The sequence below is a fragment of the Channa argus genome, chromosome 13 (assembly GCF_033026475.1).
Source record: "Channa argus isolate prfri chromosome 13, Channa argus male v1.0, whole genome shotgun sequence".
Classification (NCBI taxonomy): Eukaryota; Metazoa; Chordata; class Actinopteri; order Anabantiformes; family Channidae; genus Channa; species Channa argus.
Window position 1 is genome coordinate 27546816 of NC_090209.1, and position 18742 is coordinate 27565557.

Genomic DNA, 18742 nt, shown 5'->3' on the forward strand with positions numbered 1-18742 from the left:
GAGATCAATATGAGAGAGATGTGTTCTCGGAGTTGGCAGAGTTATTTAGCTAATGGATTAAATTATTTTCAGTTAAAAAAACATTCTTTAAAAACATTGAAAATAACTTGTGGAGTCTGACAGGGCCTAGTCTTGGGTCCCTTGTTGTTTAGTTAATATAAATATAATGTGTAATGTCTCCAGAATGATGGGTTGTGGAGAAGAGTGGAATAGGGTGCCTGTACTTCAGGAATTCAGGCTGTTTATTCTTAATTACCAGATTTGACAGTCTTCCTGTAGCTTACAGGGTTTTATTTTTGAGTAAGGAGTTAAAATACTCTAAATAATTGTCAAGGTGAATATTAGGTCTCACAAAAACGTAGCAGTCGTAACAGTCTCAATGCAAATACACATACAATCAAAACTCAGATAAGCTAGACTGTCTAAACAAAGTGCAAATAGCAAAGTTTATAGCTGAAATTCAGTGGTTTACAAATAGAAAGTAAGATCATGGCAGTCACCAAACAGAGTCTAAATAGGACTTTATGGCAAAGAAACTGTGTTTCTGATCCTAAAGCCTAGGCAACAATCTGGCAAAGTGAGATACTGGGAAGGAGGGGAATGGGAAACAAGGTGCAGGTGGCTAGTGGGATGAAGGTTAAACAGACAAAATGGAAGTGCAGGATCTAAAAACAGAGGTAAACATAGTATAGGAATAGCAACCACAAAGCATGACAAGAGAATCATGACACTTTTTGCTGTGGCACAAATCTTAAACCGCTTTTGGGGGGAGTTCAGAGGGTGGTGGCAGATTTAAAGAAATGGTTTGATAGGAATAGATTATTACTAAAATAAAATAAAGCATGTCATTTCTTAGAATTGGTAAGTAAATTTGCACACTGGACTTATTCAGGCTTACAACTTTAGTAAGTTAATGGCTCAAAATACTACAAGTTATAGACAAAATTGTTACCAACTTATTATCTGCTGTTGATGATGATAATGAGAGATAACAGATATGATATTTGAGGAGCACATTTGTTGAAAAACCAAACCTTAGAATAAATGTTGAAAACAGATTTGTTGTAAATTCAGAGGCCTGGGTATTGTTAGTGAGGTGTGTAGCATAAATAATCAGCAGCTTAAACCTTTTCATGATGTGTACAGATGGAGTGGCTCAGAACTGCTGCCCTCAGCTGCAGTCATCCGAATGTTATGCAGTTCTCAGCATACTATCAGCGGCCCCCTTCTCCTGTTGTTGTTAGGGGGTGTATACATTTCAATGTTAATGCCCCCATTTGAGCACCTTCCTTGCAAATCCAAGGTGCCACCAACAGGTGGTGCTTTGCTCACAAAAACACATTTACACATAAACCAGTGCTTGACCTGTAGGTGTCACCACTGTAGACACAGCACATTTTAGAGTCACTTTTATTTGTTTATGCCAAATTATTAACTTTACAGATATCACCACCCCATACAGTTATTATTCACACAATTTAACAGCAGAAACCCTTGAAATAATTTTTATTTTGAATTTTCACCTTAATTATTTAATTCTTAGTCATACAAACACCTTTAAATCCTGAGACAGCAGTGCAGGCTCTTGATGACTTAACGTTTAAAAAATGTAAGTGCTTCAGTTCTGCATCTAGCAGAAGAAACTCAGCAGATAACAGAGCATTCAGGACTTCAGCTCGACTGCATTCCAGTTTTACAGCAGGAAGAAAGTCTGAGTTTACCTAACAGCTGTTATAATTCTGTTTTCTGCTGAAAGTTGCTGAAACTTTAATGTCAACATAATTCACACACTGTCACAGCATAAACCCTGTCTTACCCTGGATTTTCATTTTAAGTAGTTTCTGGTAAAAAAAAATACAAATGTATCTATAAATGTTATAAAGGGTTTCACAGGCTGAAACTGCACCAGAATGGACTGTCTGGTGGTGGTTGTCTCTCCATTTTTATATTTTATTTATTAATTACATTTTATTATATTTTCATTTAAAATATCCCTGAATATCTGAAACTTCCAATCAGGTTTTTTTCTACAAGGTACTTTGTGTTAGTTAAATGTCCTGTCAGATTTCCGACTTTGTTTTACAAACGAGGCATTAGCCTATTAATGATCTCTCTTTCATTCACTCAATGTGTGTTTCTGTCTGCAGCCTTTTGTTATGTACATCTGCTGTAGGAGAAGCTGGTTAGAAACCTGTTTAGCTCTAAACATTCCAGGGAAATCAATCAGGTTTTCCTAATCCACTTTACATGGTAAACACAGCTCCAGAATTATGCCCATTTGTCAGTTAAATGTTAGGTTTTAAGGACCCAAGTAAGGAGACAGCAAGGAGGGTTTAATGTTAAGGTGGATTTTATTGTAAGGACTAGGGGTGTGACAACTAGTGAAACTCACTCCACATAGGATAGGAGATTAAACACAGAGAGGTAAAAGACTAAATCAAAACTGTAACACAGAACATAAACCAAAATGCAGAATTGGGGGAAAAAAACTAAACTACAACTGTGCTGGGAAAACGGGATACATACATATGGGGTAAATGTCAGACAAAATAGTAACTAACCAAAAAAGGGGCGCGCACATAATAAACAACCAGGATCAGGACTACATAAAAACTAAAGGTTGAGTCTACACAAGGATCAGACAGAACAGTAACAAGAAACATAAATGCAAAGGTAAATTAAATTAATCAATAAACAGAGGGAAAAGGTCATGGCATGCAACACAACAACAACCAACTGGCAGGGAACTGTGGGGAAAGTCGGGTCTAAATAAGCAGGGGCACAGGTGAAATCAATCTGTATACATTTTTATTTTTTATTTTTTTGTCCTTTCGGCTTATCCCGTGAGTTCAGGGCCACCACAGCGGATCATTGTCCGCATGTTGATTTGGCACAGTTTTTTTTTACGCCGGATGCCCTTCACGACGTAACCCTCCCCAATTTCTACCGGGCTTGGACGGTGGGTAAATAAACCACAGAGACTATGAACAGGAAGTTGCATGGAAGGACAGCCAAATAAATGCTGAGGGCAGGAAAGAAAGCTGAGGAAAACAGGGACAAACTAAAAACAGGGAACAGGATTTTGACAGCATTTGATGCTGTAGCAGCAAAAAGCTAAATGAGTGGAGAGATCCTTAACAGCGCCTTATTTTTTAAACAAAGTCGACAAAGATTGAGCGAATTAAACACACAGCATCTAGTAACATCTAGTAGTGAGTCATGCTTCCACAGATGGAATAGGTTTTACTAAGAGAAGTCCAGGTTTGAACACGTGAGCTCCAACACTGGAGCTTTGCATTAACCAGTGAACCACCATAGCTTTTTAACATAGATGATAAAACTATGTGATGGGTATCTGCGTCCTGCTGCTGCTGTCTGTGACATAGAGACAGACAGGGTGGTCGAGCGGGGAAGAGACGGAATAAAGAGAGGGAGCAATGTTAATGGGACAAAGCAGTAAATCTGAGAAATAAAACCTTATTTTCCGATTGTTTCACTGTGATCACATTCTAAAGCACAAATAAACACACCTCCACCTCTGCTCTGCCATTGTGTGTAGCCCACGGTTAAACAGACACAAAGAGCTGAACCTGGACTCATGTAGTTAATGTTCACAATTCACATCACTGACAGACAAATAAAAAGCTACAGTACAATGAGGGTTTTTGATTGGACACAAAGTTCAGATCATCATACACTGCAGTATCTTAAAAGGGGATGAAAACAGCTTTGCAATCTGATTTTGGGAAAGTGGTTTAGGGGCAGTAACAAGGCCGGTCTGAGTTCTTTATGTCATCCCAGGGGTTGACATTCCGTGTGAAGTCTCTATGGGATACGTTCCCCATCACACAACAGGTTTAGACTGCTTCATCTGTGTGTGTGCGTGTGCGTGTGATTGATAGAAGGTATAAATATATGTAAATGTAGATCCATTAACTTGTTTTTGTACCGAATAAACTAAATTAAAAACACACTGACTCTTGGACTGCTTGACAGTACAAGTATAGCTAACCTGACCTCTGGCTAACCTGCTGCGGATTGATTAACCAGCTGATGGTGGATTAAACTGCAGACTGCTATAAGAAGATTGAATCATGTCAACTGGACTTCTTTTTCCTTGGTTAGAAACATTTCGCTCTTTATCCAAGCAGCTTCTTCAGTCCGAATAATGTGTCTAGGGAACTCAATTATATTCTCCAGAGTAGCCTCTGTTCCACCCTGGCCTGAATAGGCTCGTTAACGTGAGAGGTGGGAACAGGGTGGATCCATCAAGATGTAACAATAAAGACCCTAACTCCCTAAACCCCTAATAATGTTGTTAGGTGTGGCCCTCTTGGTGGATGTGTGAAGTGGTCTTAATCTTCCTGGGGATGGATGAAAGGGCAGCATTAAAAATGGGAGACAGGCTGTGCCTGAGGCCTCCTTCTCTGTTGAGACGATTCTCAATGTGAACATAAATGGCTTCACATGCTCCTCTCTCATACCATCTGTCTTTTTTTCCAAATTGTGTACATTGTCATCCTCAAACGAGTGTCCATTGTCCTTCAGGTGTAGGTACACTGCTGATTCTGATGCTGGGCCATTCTCTTGTGTAGAGGCTATTTGGTTTTTCCATTGTAGAGCTCTGAACGCTCTTCACTGCACTGAACTGCATACACTATGTTGCTCTTCTTGCATTTAGATGTTTGGTCTTTTGGGTAAACAAATCTTTGTCTTAGTGTGTTGGTGGGTTTGAAACGAACATGTATGTGGTGTTTTCTGAAGATTCTTTTGAGCTTCTCTGATACTCCAGCCATGTAAGGAATCACCAGGTTTTTCCTTTGACTGAGTTTGTGCTCGGTCCGTCATCCTTCTGTTGGATCTGGACGCCATCTTGTTTAAGGCCCACTTAGGATAACCACAGGCCTTGAAAGCTGTCCTCAGATGTCTATCCTCCATCTTTTTAGTTTCAGAAGAGGGGGAAATTTTCTGCCCTGAGGTGCAGTGTCCTGATGACTTCTAGTTTATGTTGCAGTGGGTGTTGGGAGCGAAACTGCAGGGTTAGGTTGTGTGGGTTTCCTGTAAATTTCTATATCTAGGTGGCCACAAGTCCCAACGATAGCTGTTCAGTCCAGGAAGGCCAGTCTGTTGTTAATGGTGTCCTCCCTGCTGAATTTGATGTTGATATCAACTACATTTATGTGGTCTGTGAAAGCCACTGATGCTGCAATATATAATAATCTATAATAATCTTATTAATATTAGTTCAAACAATGATAAAATTATGTTTAATACTGAAATATTCACATTGCCATTTTTAGCTTCTGTTTATTAAACATGGACTAACATGCAGCCCATAATCAGTTTTTTGACACGTCAACAAGCCAATATTAAATAGATATTTATTGTTTACTTGTTAAAAAATACTTTTATCTCCACTGTAAAAAACACTAAACATCAACTAAAAACCAAAGTACATAATTTGTGCTGACACTTCTCAGTGTACTGTGTACTGTTACTGCTTTAAGTACAGATTGATTTTGTCTGCATTTTTCACTCTGCCATCATGTCATTTATTTTTAAAAGGTTCTGATGTTCACAATGAAAACCCAGTGAATAGTTTAATGTTATTGGTGTGTGTGTTTGTGTGTGTACAAGATCCTCATGATTTCTTCAAGCTCTGCACATGTGATTGGTCAGCAGTTACCTGAGAACACAATAAAGATATTAGTCAGGGAACCAGCTGTTGGTAATTACTGATCATCCCCATAGTAAATGGCAGCTTAAATAGTAGTAGGAAGTTTGAATTCCTCTGCTATCAACATGTTTTACATGACATGCGAGACATAGGACTGTTTTTTTGGAAAAATATTTGCTAATTTTGAATTTGATGCAACCAATACCTACACAATAAAACACACAAATACATATCTGGAAACAGGATAACTTTCATTATCTCTATGTCTATGTTACAACACAAAGATCTGGGGGTGAAACATTGATCTACTGACTTGGCACCAACTTCGCTAGAATGGTTTAGTATGATTCCCCAGGTGTCCCTTTCTAAAGAAGTTAATTAGCTGTAACAATGTGCGTGACGGTTCCATTCTAGGGCAAAGCTAGTCATTTTGTCTTAGACTCATTTATTCCACACTGCAGGGAAAAGAACCCCCACTCTGCAGTGTTAGTGCCTTGCTCCTGAGCAACATGAATCCTCACGAGCAGCTGAAAAATTATGTCTCCAGAAATATCTGCAACAGCTTCCAGACATCATTATCCATCATTCCCTTCATTAAACATTCTAGCTCCCATATACTCCAACCTAACTATTTAAACATATACACCCCACATCACCACCAAATGCCTATATAAAGAGACAAACCCCCACCTTCCCTCACAATATGGGTCCATTAACAAGAGGATTCGGCTGTTTAGCAGTACTGAATTATTTCTCAGTTCATTACACCCCAGGGAAGGCTGGGAGCTGTAATTCTTTATGATTTTTTAAAATTATCAGAACTTAATTCAGAATAATTCATTCAGCCTAATATTGTTTGGAAAGTCTGGAAGAGCTGCAGCAATAATTGATTTTTTCCCCATATGTATGTATGTTTTAGGTTATATAAATGTGTTAGGTTAAGGGGGTGGCATCAGGAAGGGCATCCTTCATAAAAACTGTGTTAAATCAACATGCGGACAATGATCCGCTGTGGCGACCCTGAACTCACGGGATAAGCCGAAAGAATAAATAAAAAAATGTATGTATGTGTTAGGTTAGACTTGCACTACTTGCACCTCTCAGGTGCAAGCAGGTAACAACTTGATAGAAGTGAGTAGGTGCCATGTATTGATCTGGTATCCAGTTCTCATTAAATGGATTAACTAGGACCTGTAACCAGGAAGTCAGAAAACAGAATAATTGACTACAGACTAAAACAAAGTCAGGCATGGAGTCAATATCAGAACTGGCCAAATATCTGTATTTGTCTCTAACTCAAGTGTAAATGAACTTAGTCAGATCCAGTTTTTGTTGGTGCAATGTGATACAGTCCACATCAAAGCGGCTGTAGGACATCTGAGTGGGAACATCAAACTACTGATAACTTGCAACTGATAAGCAGCAGTTCTGCAGATGTTCTACTACAAACGTATAGAGAACAGTGTCAAACAACAAAGTCAAACATGAAGAAACAACAGCTGTTGCAGTTTTACAGTTTGTGTCTCAGTACCTGCAGTATTATTGCATTCTGTCAGGTTCAATCTTCGTCTCTCCATTCTGTTTCTCAGTTAATGATTTCTGAGACAATCTGGCAACTTGGGCAACAGCCTGCAACAAAGCAACTGTCAGGAAACACAGGAACTTTTTTTATACAAATGTTAAAAAAGCTGATATGTTGGAGCCATCAGCAATTGAGCTGTTTTGTCTTTATGTTCAATGAAGATTGAACTCAACATCAATAAAACATTAGATAAAACAAAGACCTTGAAGCTCCTCTTCCTCTTCTGGACATTCTGCTCAGGATGGAAAATAATGACATACACCTTCGGCAGGTACAACATCCCCAGAGATACAGATGCGCTGAGAGACATAGACACAGTCAGAGTTGCCGTCTGGATAAACATCTGTAGAGACACAAAGAACCACAAGAAGAAGCTCCTGAGGAACCACTAGAACGTCCTCAAAGTAACTAAAAGTATAAATCACACTTATGTTTCCTGAAACAAATCAGGTCTCTGAATTTACTAATGGTTCAGTTTTATTTGTTTTGCATCTGCACTACATGACACAATAAACACATTTACACACACACACACACACTGCTGCTGTTTTCTTTGTGTTTCTATATTATAGAAACTGATGTTTATGCTTTAATTTATTGGACAAAAGCAGAACTCCGACACCTATTACCCAGCAGTAAAAACTTTCACTCTCTCAGTTAATTTTTATGTCTTCTGTGCTTCTCAGATAAAATGGGAAACTGATTATTTTATTTTCTCCTCCAACAAATTTCTGATGCTGAGAGACATGAAGATACAGCTGAATGTTATCACACAGAGATTGGATGACAAGGATTTTTCACTGACTCCAGGAATTCTGTTGTTTTACTTGAGCAGTTTATTCACATTTTCTCACTGATGTGCTTCCTGTAAAAAAAACAACAACTGATTGTTTGTTTTATTATTAGTTTTATTGTTTAGTTTGAGCAGCTGCAGGTAAAACTATAGACTGCATTACAGGCCTGAGGACATGAATGTCTATTCCAGATTAAATAATTTTTAAACAATTTGTAAATATTTTAGTGATCCTGTGATACATTTAGGACTCACTAATGAAAATGTAGCTGCCACCTGAGTCTCTAAACAGGAAGAGATGGAGATCAAACCACTGAGTTTGTAATTACTGGACAACCCCTCTAGCCCCTTTATTGACCTACTGATTTCTAAATCATTTTTTTGCATGAAGATCTCAGGGTCTCATTAAGTCACCTGCTCCTGAACAGTTTGTATTTTATCTCTCTTTAGTTTAGAACTAAATCTCAACATTATAAGTTAAATTAAGGAAACTTGGATATTTATTTTAAGATAACAAGAAAAACCGAGTGTAAAACTTAGTGTTAATATTTCAGCCAGAGAGAAGCTTGACCATCTGCATGTTGTGGCTGACAGGAGAATCTGGACAATCCCTCCCACACACTCGACTGTGTGTTGGCTACACAGAGGGGCACTTTCAGCTAGAGACGAATCCCAGTCAAGTGCTCCACAGAACAACAGAGGAGATCCTTTCTCCCAGTGGCCATTAAACTGTTCAACTCATGGTACTCATTTAATTCAACTCATTTATTTCCAAAGCACCTGGTTTGAATAAATATTGCTTTGTTGAATATAATGTGGCTGTGATGTCCCCCTTTATACATGCATATTTAAAAATTTTCCAATAGAAAAAATGAATGAATATAAACTCACACTACAATCATTATACTGCTAAAATTGTAAACAAAAGAGTGGAATCTGGCATTTTATAATATTGAGATATATAATGTATCGTGGTACAGCTAAAAAATATAGAAATATTATTTTAAAGCCATATCGCCCAGCTCTACTCACAAGTAAGGAGCACACACACCTGGGACACCATAGTATTGGCCGTCTTAAACATGTAGCCTGAAGGCCCTGGGAGTCAAACGCTCCAACCTTTTGTTTCGTAGATAATAATTAAAAATTTAAATTTGCAGCATAAAACAGCTAAAAAACAGCTCTTCATCATTTCCTTTCTTTGATACATGCTCCATGTGTTTCAGTCTGAGGTTATTTCTGTACCTTTATTATTTGAAATTACATCCTGTGTTGGTTTATAATCTATATAATCCCACTGTTCCTTTCTGCCTCCACTTTGTGTCTAATTCTGATGCTGATTATCTTTTGTCCCTCCCTGAACTCACAGAAGCCACACACACTAAAAACTCCTGGTTTATTCTCTGCTCACACTGAAACACTGCTGAAAGGAAGGAAACAATGTGGGGGTGGGGGCATCTGCAGTGTTTGCAGGTTGTAGCTCCTAAAATAACAATATCGTTTTTTAGTGCCTCTGGGATTTCATGAACATTTAATAAAGAGATGATGATGTTTGTGGTATTCCTATAACGTGGCTTTTGTTGGTGTTGTTTCAAAGTGATTAGTGTGGTTGTGATTTTCTGATTTTTGTCCACATCCTTTTTGCTGACCATGATCTTTCAGAAGGGAAGAATTATTCTTGTGACTGTATGAAGATTGTGTCTCCCGCACACCACGTAAATAGTTTGATTTACTTTTTGAATCTGTGCAAACCTATTGCCTTTAAACAATGAGGACGTTGTCCCTCCTGTAACTCAAGTGGTTCAAACATAGGCTGTCTGTATCATTTCCTTTAGCTACACACAAACACATACACACACACACACACACACACACACACACACACACACACACACACACACACACACACACACAAAATCCTGAACATGCACTACCAGGCTGTGCGCTGTTTAAATTGCTGTATGCTTCCCCTCTTTCTCTACCCTTCTCTTCTCATTCTTTTTCCAGCATAAACAGTCACATGGCACCATCATTTCAAGAACTAACTCAACAAAAGGTCTATTTTTACTAGAAGTAGAGCATCTTAGAAAAATGTCAGCAGAGGATTCTTCAGGGTCAGGTAGAGTTAAACAGGTCAGTGGTCCAGCCTTTTCAGCTCTGTTGTGGTTGGTCAGAGATGATGATAAAACACAAATAATTGAACAATGATTCAGTTCCCTTTAACAACCTGGTTTTAGCCTGATCCCATCCTGGTCTATCCTAGTCTAAACTGGTACATTTGATCTAACTTCATTTAGCCTGGTTCCTACCTTCTCGGTAGACTGGGCAGTGCCAAAGAATATTGGGACAAACGCAAGCCAGACGATGCAGGTGGTGTACATGGTGAAGCCGATTGGCTTTGCTTCATTAAATGTCTCAGGGACCCCACGACTTTTCACTGCATACACCGTACATGTTACCTAGCAACAGAAACAATACAGGTTGTCTTAGAACACAGGCAGTAACAGCTGTTGACAACACCTGTGACATAGCATGTTAAACATCAACTGCTTAATCTGAGATCAGCTGATCAGTATCAGATATATAATATCAGATAAAATAACAGACAACAATAACATCAGTAATCGATCAATGTGTTACCATGAGCACGATGCTGTAGCTGAGGCAGCAGATGATTGACAGATCAGACATGTCACACTTTAGAATCCCTCGGGCCAGGTCGGGGTTCGGGGGCCGCTGCTCCTCATAGTCAATGGTGGTGTGAGGTGGGATGACAGCAAACGACACGAACACACCTAGAACCTGATAAGTACACAGATGAGCCTGAGTCACTTGACCAGCCGTAGGCAAGAACAGGTCATATGAAACCTGTGTTCTCACCTGGACAGAGATCAGGATCAAGGTGATAAGGAGCTGGGAAGTGGGGCTGATAAATTTCGGTGGGGTCACAGACCTCTTGCCCTGTTCGAAGATGCGATAGATGCGGTTGGTTTTGGTCAACATGGCGGAATAAGTGATGGCCATGCCAAGGCCTAGCAGGAGGCGGCGAAATGCACAAACCACCACACCTGGCTCTGCAATCATCAGGAAAGTCATCAGGTAGATGAGGAAGATGCCTGTAGACACAGAGGGAGTGCTACGTGAGCCTAGTTTTTACCAGCTGCAGTCGACTCCAACAGGTGAGACTGAGGTGGCGTAGTTTTTTTAAGAAGGAAAAAGAACAAATAAAACTTAAAAATCAATAAGGAAACAAAGAGAACAAAGCAGAACCACATATACAGACAACTGTTCAACTCATCCCCTGTCTGTTAAAGGGAGTGGGACTAAATGGACTAAATGGTCAAAATGGACTAATAGTATTAGTAATAGTTTCCCCATGGGACACAATTTCCCCATGGTATCAATAAAGTTGTTTGAATCTTGAATCATTACCCGACACGCAAAAAGGATTCAGAGGTCAGGGAGCACCAATCCAATCATTTAGTTAAATGACCCAGCAGCTGGTGTGCAAATGCTTTATATGTAACAGGTTGAACAATAATCACCTGTAAACACCTGTGACTCTCAGGCACATATTTCATATTTTCCTAATTTTCCACACTAACTTAACAAAACCAACACAACCAACAGCAAACTGTTTTTTAAAAAAACCTTTTAACTTGTCAAAACTCTTTTTAGGGTTATCTTCAGTAAACATCCTCACAAAGTCCTCTAGAAATCTGGGGGTCATCACCAACGACTAACTGAGCTTTGCTAACCAAATCCTTCTCTGTATGTGAAGATTTGCCAACCAATATGCAACCAATTTCAATGTGCAGGCACTAGTCATATATCATGTTAACTACTGCAATGTCCTGCAGACAGGGCTCCTGGCAGCACAACCAAAACCTCCAGATCCAAAGGTTCAAAGCTCTGACTCTCGCCTACAGAGTAATCAACTAAACAAAACCAGGGAAGAGCTGATCCACAATGCATTAGTACCTATCAGTAGCACCCACCTGTCAGGAGGACGTAACTAAGCTCCCTGCCCGATGCCCTGACAATGGGGGTTTCGTTGAAGCGGATGAAAGTGAACACCACGGTGCTGGTTGCCAGGATACCTAGCATAGCAAGGGAGCTGGGCACTAGGGCCCAAGGGGAGTTCCACTCCAGTTTGATGATTGGGGTTGGACGACAGGTGGTTCTGTTTGGAGCAGGACGCATGTCTGATGGACAGGTCTCACAAGTAAACTCATCCAGCTGGTACTGATACCCATCACAAAGCTGCATAAAGGACAAAGAAAGAGGAGGACAGGTCTGTTCAGGCTAAGCATATTTTTATATATACATTTCCTTTTTTCTGTCATACTAAAGGGCTTAAGTTGTTCAAGGGGACCAGGGGGAGCTAATTTGTTAGCTCTTTGTCCTACATTTGACACCACTGACCACAACTTTTTATTACAAAGAATAGAACATGTCATTGGGCTTAACAGAACTGCACCAGATTGTCGGGAGTCTGGGGACAAGATGATCTGAATTTTAAGGTAAATGTGGAATACTGTTAAAATATGGCTGCATGTTCAGCTGTGACCAAACTATTCTGTCACGATCTGGCCCTCAGTTACACTTCCTTCCTTTGGACTTTTATTTGGTAGCCCCTTTTCTCCACTTCCTGTTCCTAGTCCTGTCCTTTAACTTTACCTTTTGTTATCCCACTTTATTGTTTGCACCTGTTACCCTCAGTATTTAGGTTCAGCCTTCCCCACAGCTCCCTTCCAGATCCTCATCTCTCCCTTTGCCAACACACTGAACTCTTGCTTTATCGACCCGAGTAATCCTGGCTGCTGTGAATTGGATTCTAGCAACTTTTGGTCTGAGGTTTGGTGTGTTTCTGTTTGTTAGTTTTGTTAGTCTTTTCCAGTGTGTTCATTTTGGTTTAGTAGTTTATGTTCCAGTTCTGTGTCTTATTTTATTTGGTGTGTTTCTGTTTGTTAGTTTCCGAGTAACCCTGGCTGCTGTGAATTGGATTCTAGCAACTTTTGATCTGAGGTTTCGTGTGTTTCTGTTTGTTAGTTTTGTTAGTCTTTTCCAGTGTGTTCATTTTGATTTAGTAGTTTATGTTCCACTTCTATGTCTTATTTTATTTGGTGCGTGACAGAGGAGTTCAAGGTGGAGGTGGGTCTGCATCAGTTCTGAGCCCCTTCTTGATTGCTCTGGTGATGGACAGGCTAACAGATGAGGTTAGACAGGACTCTGCGTGGACTATGATGATTGCAGATGACATTGTGATTTGTAGTGAGAGCAGGCAGCAGGTGGAGGAACACCTAGAGAGATGGATGTCTGCTCTGGAAAACAGAGGAATGAAGGTTAGCTGCAGCAAGACAGAATACATGTGTGTCAATGAGAGGAACCCAGGTGTCATGGTGAGGTTACAGGGAGCAGAGGTGACGAAGGTGCAGGACTTTAAGTACTTGGGGTCAACGGTTCAGAGCAACGAAGAGTGTGGTGAAGAGGCGTGTGTGTGAGCAGGTTGGAACGGGTGGAGAAAAGTGTCAGGTGTGTTGTGTGATAAGAGTATCAGCAAGAATGAAAGAAAAGGTGTTTAAGGTGGTGGTGAGACCAGAGATGTTGTTCAGCTTGAAGACAGGGGCACTGAAGAAAAGACAGGAGGCAGAGCTTAAGATGTTGAGGTTCTCTTTGGGAGTGCTGAGGATGGACAAGATCAGGAATGAGGACATCAGAGGGACAGCTCATGTTAGATGTTTTAGACATAAAGGCAGAGAGGCCAGATTGAGGTGATTTGGACATGTTCAGAGAAGTAATATATTGAATATATTGGTAGAAGGATACTGAGGTTGGAGTTGCCAGGCAGGAGGTCTAGAGGAAGACCAAAGAGGAGATTTATGGATGTAGTGAGAGAGGACGTGAAGTTAGTTGGTGTGAGAGAAGCGCATGCAGAGGACATGGTTAGATGGAGTCACATGATTTGCTGCGGCAACCCCTGAAAGGAAACAGCCGAAAGGAAAGGAAGAAGTTTCCTTAGTGTTTTCCCGTGTGTTCATTCTGGGTTAGTAGTTTATGTTTCTCATCCGTGTCTTATTTTGTTTGGTTTGCTTTCAGTTCCTTTGGCCACTTAGTTTTTAGTGTTAGTTGGGTTTTCCAGTTGGTAATTTAGGTTTTTGGCTTGCATTTTGGTTTCTTATAATTTGTCTTGTTTTCATTTGGGTTTGTGTTGTCCCTAAAATCCTTGTTGTTCAGTTTATTTCTGTTTCCGGTCATGTTTTCCTTTGTACCCTCCTGTTAAGAGCGATTTCTGTTCATTACTGATTTTCTAACAATAAACGTGGTTGTTAGTTCAGTTCCTCTCAGTCTCCTCACTTGGGTCCGCCTTTGCACTAATTGTGATATTTTCAGCTGTCAGAATCTGCATCATTTCAGGATTCAGATCATATGACTGCATCTCCAAACCTGCTGGTTCTATAAAGATGAGGAGGCATTAATCTGCAGTTCCTTGTTCGTCTATGTGCGAGTTTGTAGTTTACCGGTAAACACCTGAAGATAAAACTCAAAGACAGAACAGGAACAACAGTGGAGACCCCCATTAAACTTTAATGACAAAGAGCCCAGAAAAACGGACGTAGATGATAAAGTTAAATACAGGAAGAAATATGTGGAAGAACCCTGGGAAAGGTGGTATATGCAGTATTGGCCCTACCGGAGATGGAATGAAAATTCCTTTTTGGCCTTAGCTGAGAACGTGCAATAACAGGAAGCCATTAGCATCTGAAGTGGAGAGGCTATCGAGTTCTCAGAAAAGGAAACAGCACAAGAGGACCACTTCTAGGAGAGATTCTCGTGAGCACCCGAACCACAAATAGGACAACATAGAGAAAGAATTGAGAGAGGAGCCTGAACAGGTTCAGCATAAGGAAGAAGAACCAGAGCTGTTAATTCATTACACCAGTGGCATGTCTCCATTTTCAGAGGCATCACCACAAAGGAAGAAGGGAAAAGGTGAACAAGAGCAGCACTGTGGATCAAGTGGTAAGTGGAGATGGACAGATAGAAAATGGATTTTAAAATATTGATTAAAACCATGTAAAGGTAAAGTGATTCATTAAGAAGCATAGTTAAAATAGAAATTAATTTATATACTATGAATTTTTAGTAGATAAAATGTGATTATGGAAAAGTATGTTGTGCCATGAGAAATTGGTGTATAAATATTTGTGAGAAGCTAATTTTTGAATATCATGATTTGGCCCTCAGTTCCACTTACTGGACTTTTATTTTGTTGCCTTTTCTCCACCTTCCTGTCTCAGTCCTTTTCACCAGCTTTACTTTTTTGTTATCAGTAATTATTGTTTACACCTGTTCCCCTCACTATTTAGCTCCAGCTTTCCCCACATTTTCCTGCTGGATCCTTGTTTCACTCCCTGACTACACACCTAGCTTTGGACTCTTTGTTTGTTTCCCTGCGACTTTGTTTTGAAGATTGGGGTTTTTCTTTTCTTTCGGTTTCCTTAGTCCTAGTGTTTATTTTGATTTGTACTCTAAGTTTATTCTTATTTCATGTAGCTTGGTGTTTTGTTATCTGCTGTTTGTTATCCGTGCCCTCCTTTTAGGAGCAATTGTTTGGCAATCCTTGAGTTTTTCTTCATAATCGTGTTTATTAGTCTACTTCCTCTCACTGTCTCTTTACTTGGGTCTGACTTAATACAATTTATAACAGTTAAAGAATTTAAATAGTAAAGTAAATGAATAAGGAAGTGAAAGCTGATGGAAAGTACCAGGAAGAATGGGTGAACAGATGGATGGGGAAGGCACCTGAATTAATTTGAGGAAATAAAATCATGGCCATGGTAGGATGATCTGAAGAGTCAGGTATGCCTTAGTTCTAGGCTATTCACTGATCACACCATCTGACCTCACAAAGTCTGCATGGTAACTGATAAACTCACATGATAATACATCGGTGGTCAATCAAAATTTTAAAGTGAGCAAAACTGTCATTTTGCATCAAAATTTTGGAGACCTGCAGGATCTGCTTGTCTAGGTGAGACTGCCATAGGCAGTTAGGCCATCAGGCCTGGAGATGAGACTCCAAAACGTAGGAGAGAAACACATGATTCAATCAAGATTCAACAAGAGATTTTTAACAACAAACTCTTACATTTTTTATTTTTATACTCTACAACCAGCCATATTGTTCAAACTCTGAGGTGGTTTTGAGTATTAAGAATAGACATTTCTCACTGATTCTTGTATTTATCATTTTAAACTTTTGTTTGCTGTTAACTCTTGCATCTGCAGCAAAATTACAAACTTCTTGTTTACATTGTAATTTTATAAATGTTCCTTAAAGAAATTTTGTCAGGTTTACGAGATGAAGGCTCTTGTCGGTTTAGTCTAGTCTCCATCTGCACACAGCAAAAGACCCCATTTAAAACCTCCTCACCTCAGAGGCCCCTAAGTTTTCCTTTTAGATTAGATTTTTATACTGCCTTGTACCTCACTTGTAAGTCACTTGGAATAAAAGTGTTTGCCAAATAGCTAAATGTACAATTGGGTCAGTATGCAGGTTTAATCTAGACCCTGGAATTAATATCTCCTAAGCAGTAAAAGTAAACTTGCAGCTTGAATATATTCCAGCAACCATAACTGTTAAAATACGAAGGAAGCTACCGTTAACCAGTGTGCCTTTATTAGTATTTGTAGTTTCAGCTTATGCAGGTGCTAGTGAAAAAGCAGCAGAGGGATGAAGGTAGCGAATAGGTGGATGAAGTCCTTCACCTCAGCCCAGAGCAGAAAGCTGTTATGTTCAACCACAGGCAGGTTAGTAATTTACCACTTTAATGTGAGGGCTGGACTGGATTCCTGTACTGGAGGGTTAGGGTAAGGCTATCAAATAATCTGAGAACAATCTGAGGTTATAGTTGTCTGAGCAGCACTGGTTTGAATCCACCTGCCAAATGTCTTTCTTTTTGGAGATGTTGTCCCTGTGATTGTATGTGTAGCTGTGAATGTCTCTTTGTGGCTCTGTACTTGATTGACCGCTACCCCCAAAACTTAAATAGGATAAACAAATGGACATTGGATGTTTGAATAAGTAGAGGTTATCCAGCATATTACAGACTGTTAACAACCAATTAATTCATCAGTGTGACAGCTTCTACAGCTAGTAATGGGATTGCCTGAGTTTATTGATTGATTTATGCAAAAAATGATTTTGTCAACGAGTTTGTCAAGATGTGGGGGAAAAACAGGTGGAAACGATTTTCTTTTCTTCTTCCTGAAGAATGTTTTTAGCAGCTGTTCACTTTAATTATTAACACATGGAGTCCTCAGAGGAAACATGTAAAGTTCATTAATTTATCATGTCTCAGTGCATGAGGAAAAAAAATCAACAAAGCTGCTACTAAGACTTGAAACATGCAACCATCAAATATCAAGATACCCCCATCTTAGAGGTCAGTTGTTTTATTTTGGTGCATCTTGAAACCGGTTTCCATTTCCCCTATAAAACAAATTCTGATAATAGAATTTACACCTTTTCCTAAAACAGCCCTTCATCTTCAATTCAAGCCCTGTTTTAGCAGAAGTTTAACATCCAATCTATTAAGGAAATTATTTTATTCAGCCCTGGGATCAGGAAAAAAAATACATCTACCCCCCTAGTGAAAGTTTATATCACACTGTTTTAGGTTTTAGAGAAAATCTGAAGCTAATCAACCTAGTACCTGTCAAAGAACCCCAACTAGTACCAGTAGCAAAGCAGGATTCACTTGACCTCCAGTTGGCAGGCTGCGGTCCTCAGCCTTGGGGAGGTGACCACCAAGTGTCAACAAAATAATTCATAGCTTATATGCCAGCCTCTCTGAATCCATTGGTAAAAACTAATTATCAAAGCCCAATTGTAAATATGATTCTTCCTGCGGGTAGAGTAAAACCAGATCCTTCCTGTAGGGGATTGCACATATCTTGAATTTGACTGTGGTTGGAGATTTCTACCTCACAGTGCCAACAGCAGGGAACACCCTTCACCATCTTCTTCCTTTCTCCCGGTTTACACGGGAAACTACATATGGACTCAGGGACTGATTTATCCCCTCCAGACCACTGCATCTCCTCCACCTGACAGAGAGGGACACACACAGAGTGAGAGAGGGGGGAAGAGAGAGAGAGAGAGAACAACAACAAAGACACAAATGGGTGGAGAGGATAAAACACAGATTTGGAGTAAAAATGTCTAAACAGCAGACATTTTCTGTTTTGACCAATCAGGTTCTTACACTGAGTCTCAGGTTATTGGTCCATTGGCCAATGACACGATATCCAGGGTGGCTGTGATTAGTCATCTGAAACTGGAAGATGTCATAGCGACCCGGAGCATCTCCATTCTCATTAAACAAAACACTTGTACCTGCACTTCCTGTTAGACACAGAGAAACAGACAGGTGAGGAAGGAATGGAAGAAAAGAAGATTCCTGTGTCCTTTACACACCCTTCAGACCCAGACACAGACTGAAATATAAATCTGCAACATTAACATTAGGTCATGGAATGACTCCAAAATTTTTTTCCTTCATGAAGAAATCCTCCAGATAGGAAACATCTGCTCCAACTCACCATCAGACACTGATTAGCTGACAGCTCCTCCCATTACTTGAGTGTAAAAAGCTACATTCATCTTTGGCCTAAATGTTTTTGT

General features: G+C 39.8%; 1 protein-coding gene across 1 annotated transcript in view; it reads right to left on the reverse strand.

Moving 5' to 3' along the window:
- Window positions 1-2004: 2004 nt before the first annotated feature.
- grm6a (glutamate receptor, metabotropic 6a) overlaps window positions 2005-18742 on the reverse strand; it is a 28925-nt gene continuing 12187 nt past the window's right edge. The window contains exons 8-16 of the mRNA XM_067528222.1: window positions 18324-18463; window positions 18043-18165; window positions 12051-12315; window positions 10933-11168; window positions 10693-10854; window positions 10362-10511; window positions 7462-7602; window positions 7209-7306; window positions 2005-5686 (exon numbers count right to left, since the gene is read on the reverse strand). Of these exons, the coding sequence (XP_067384323.1) occupies window positions 7217-7306; window positions 7462-7602; window positions 10362-10511; window positions 10693-10854; window positions 10933-11168; window positions 12051-12315; window positions 18043-18165; window positions 18324-18463 (1307 nt within the window). The 3' untranslated portion in view covers window positions 2005-5686; window positions 7209-7216. The remainder of the gene's footprint in view (window positions 5687-7208; window positions 7307-7461; window positions 7603-10361; window positions 10512-10692; window positions 10855-10932; window positions 11169-12050; window positions 12316-18042; window positions 18166-18323; window positions 18464-18742) is intronic.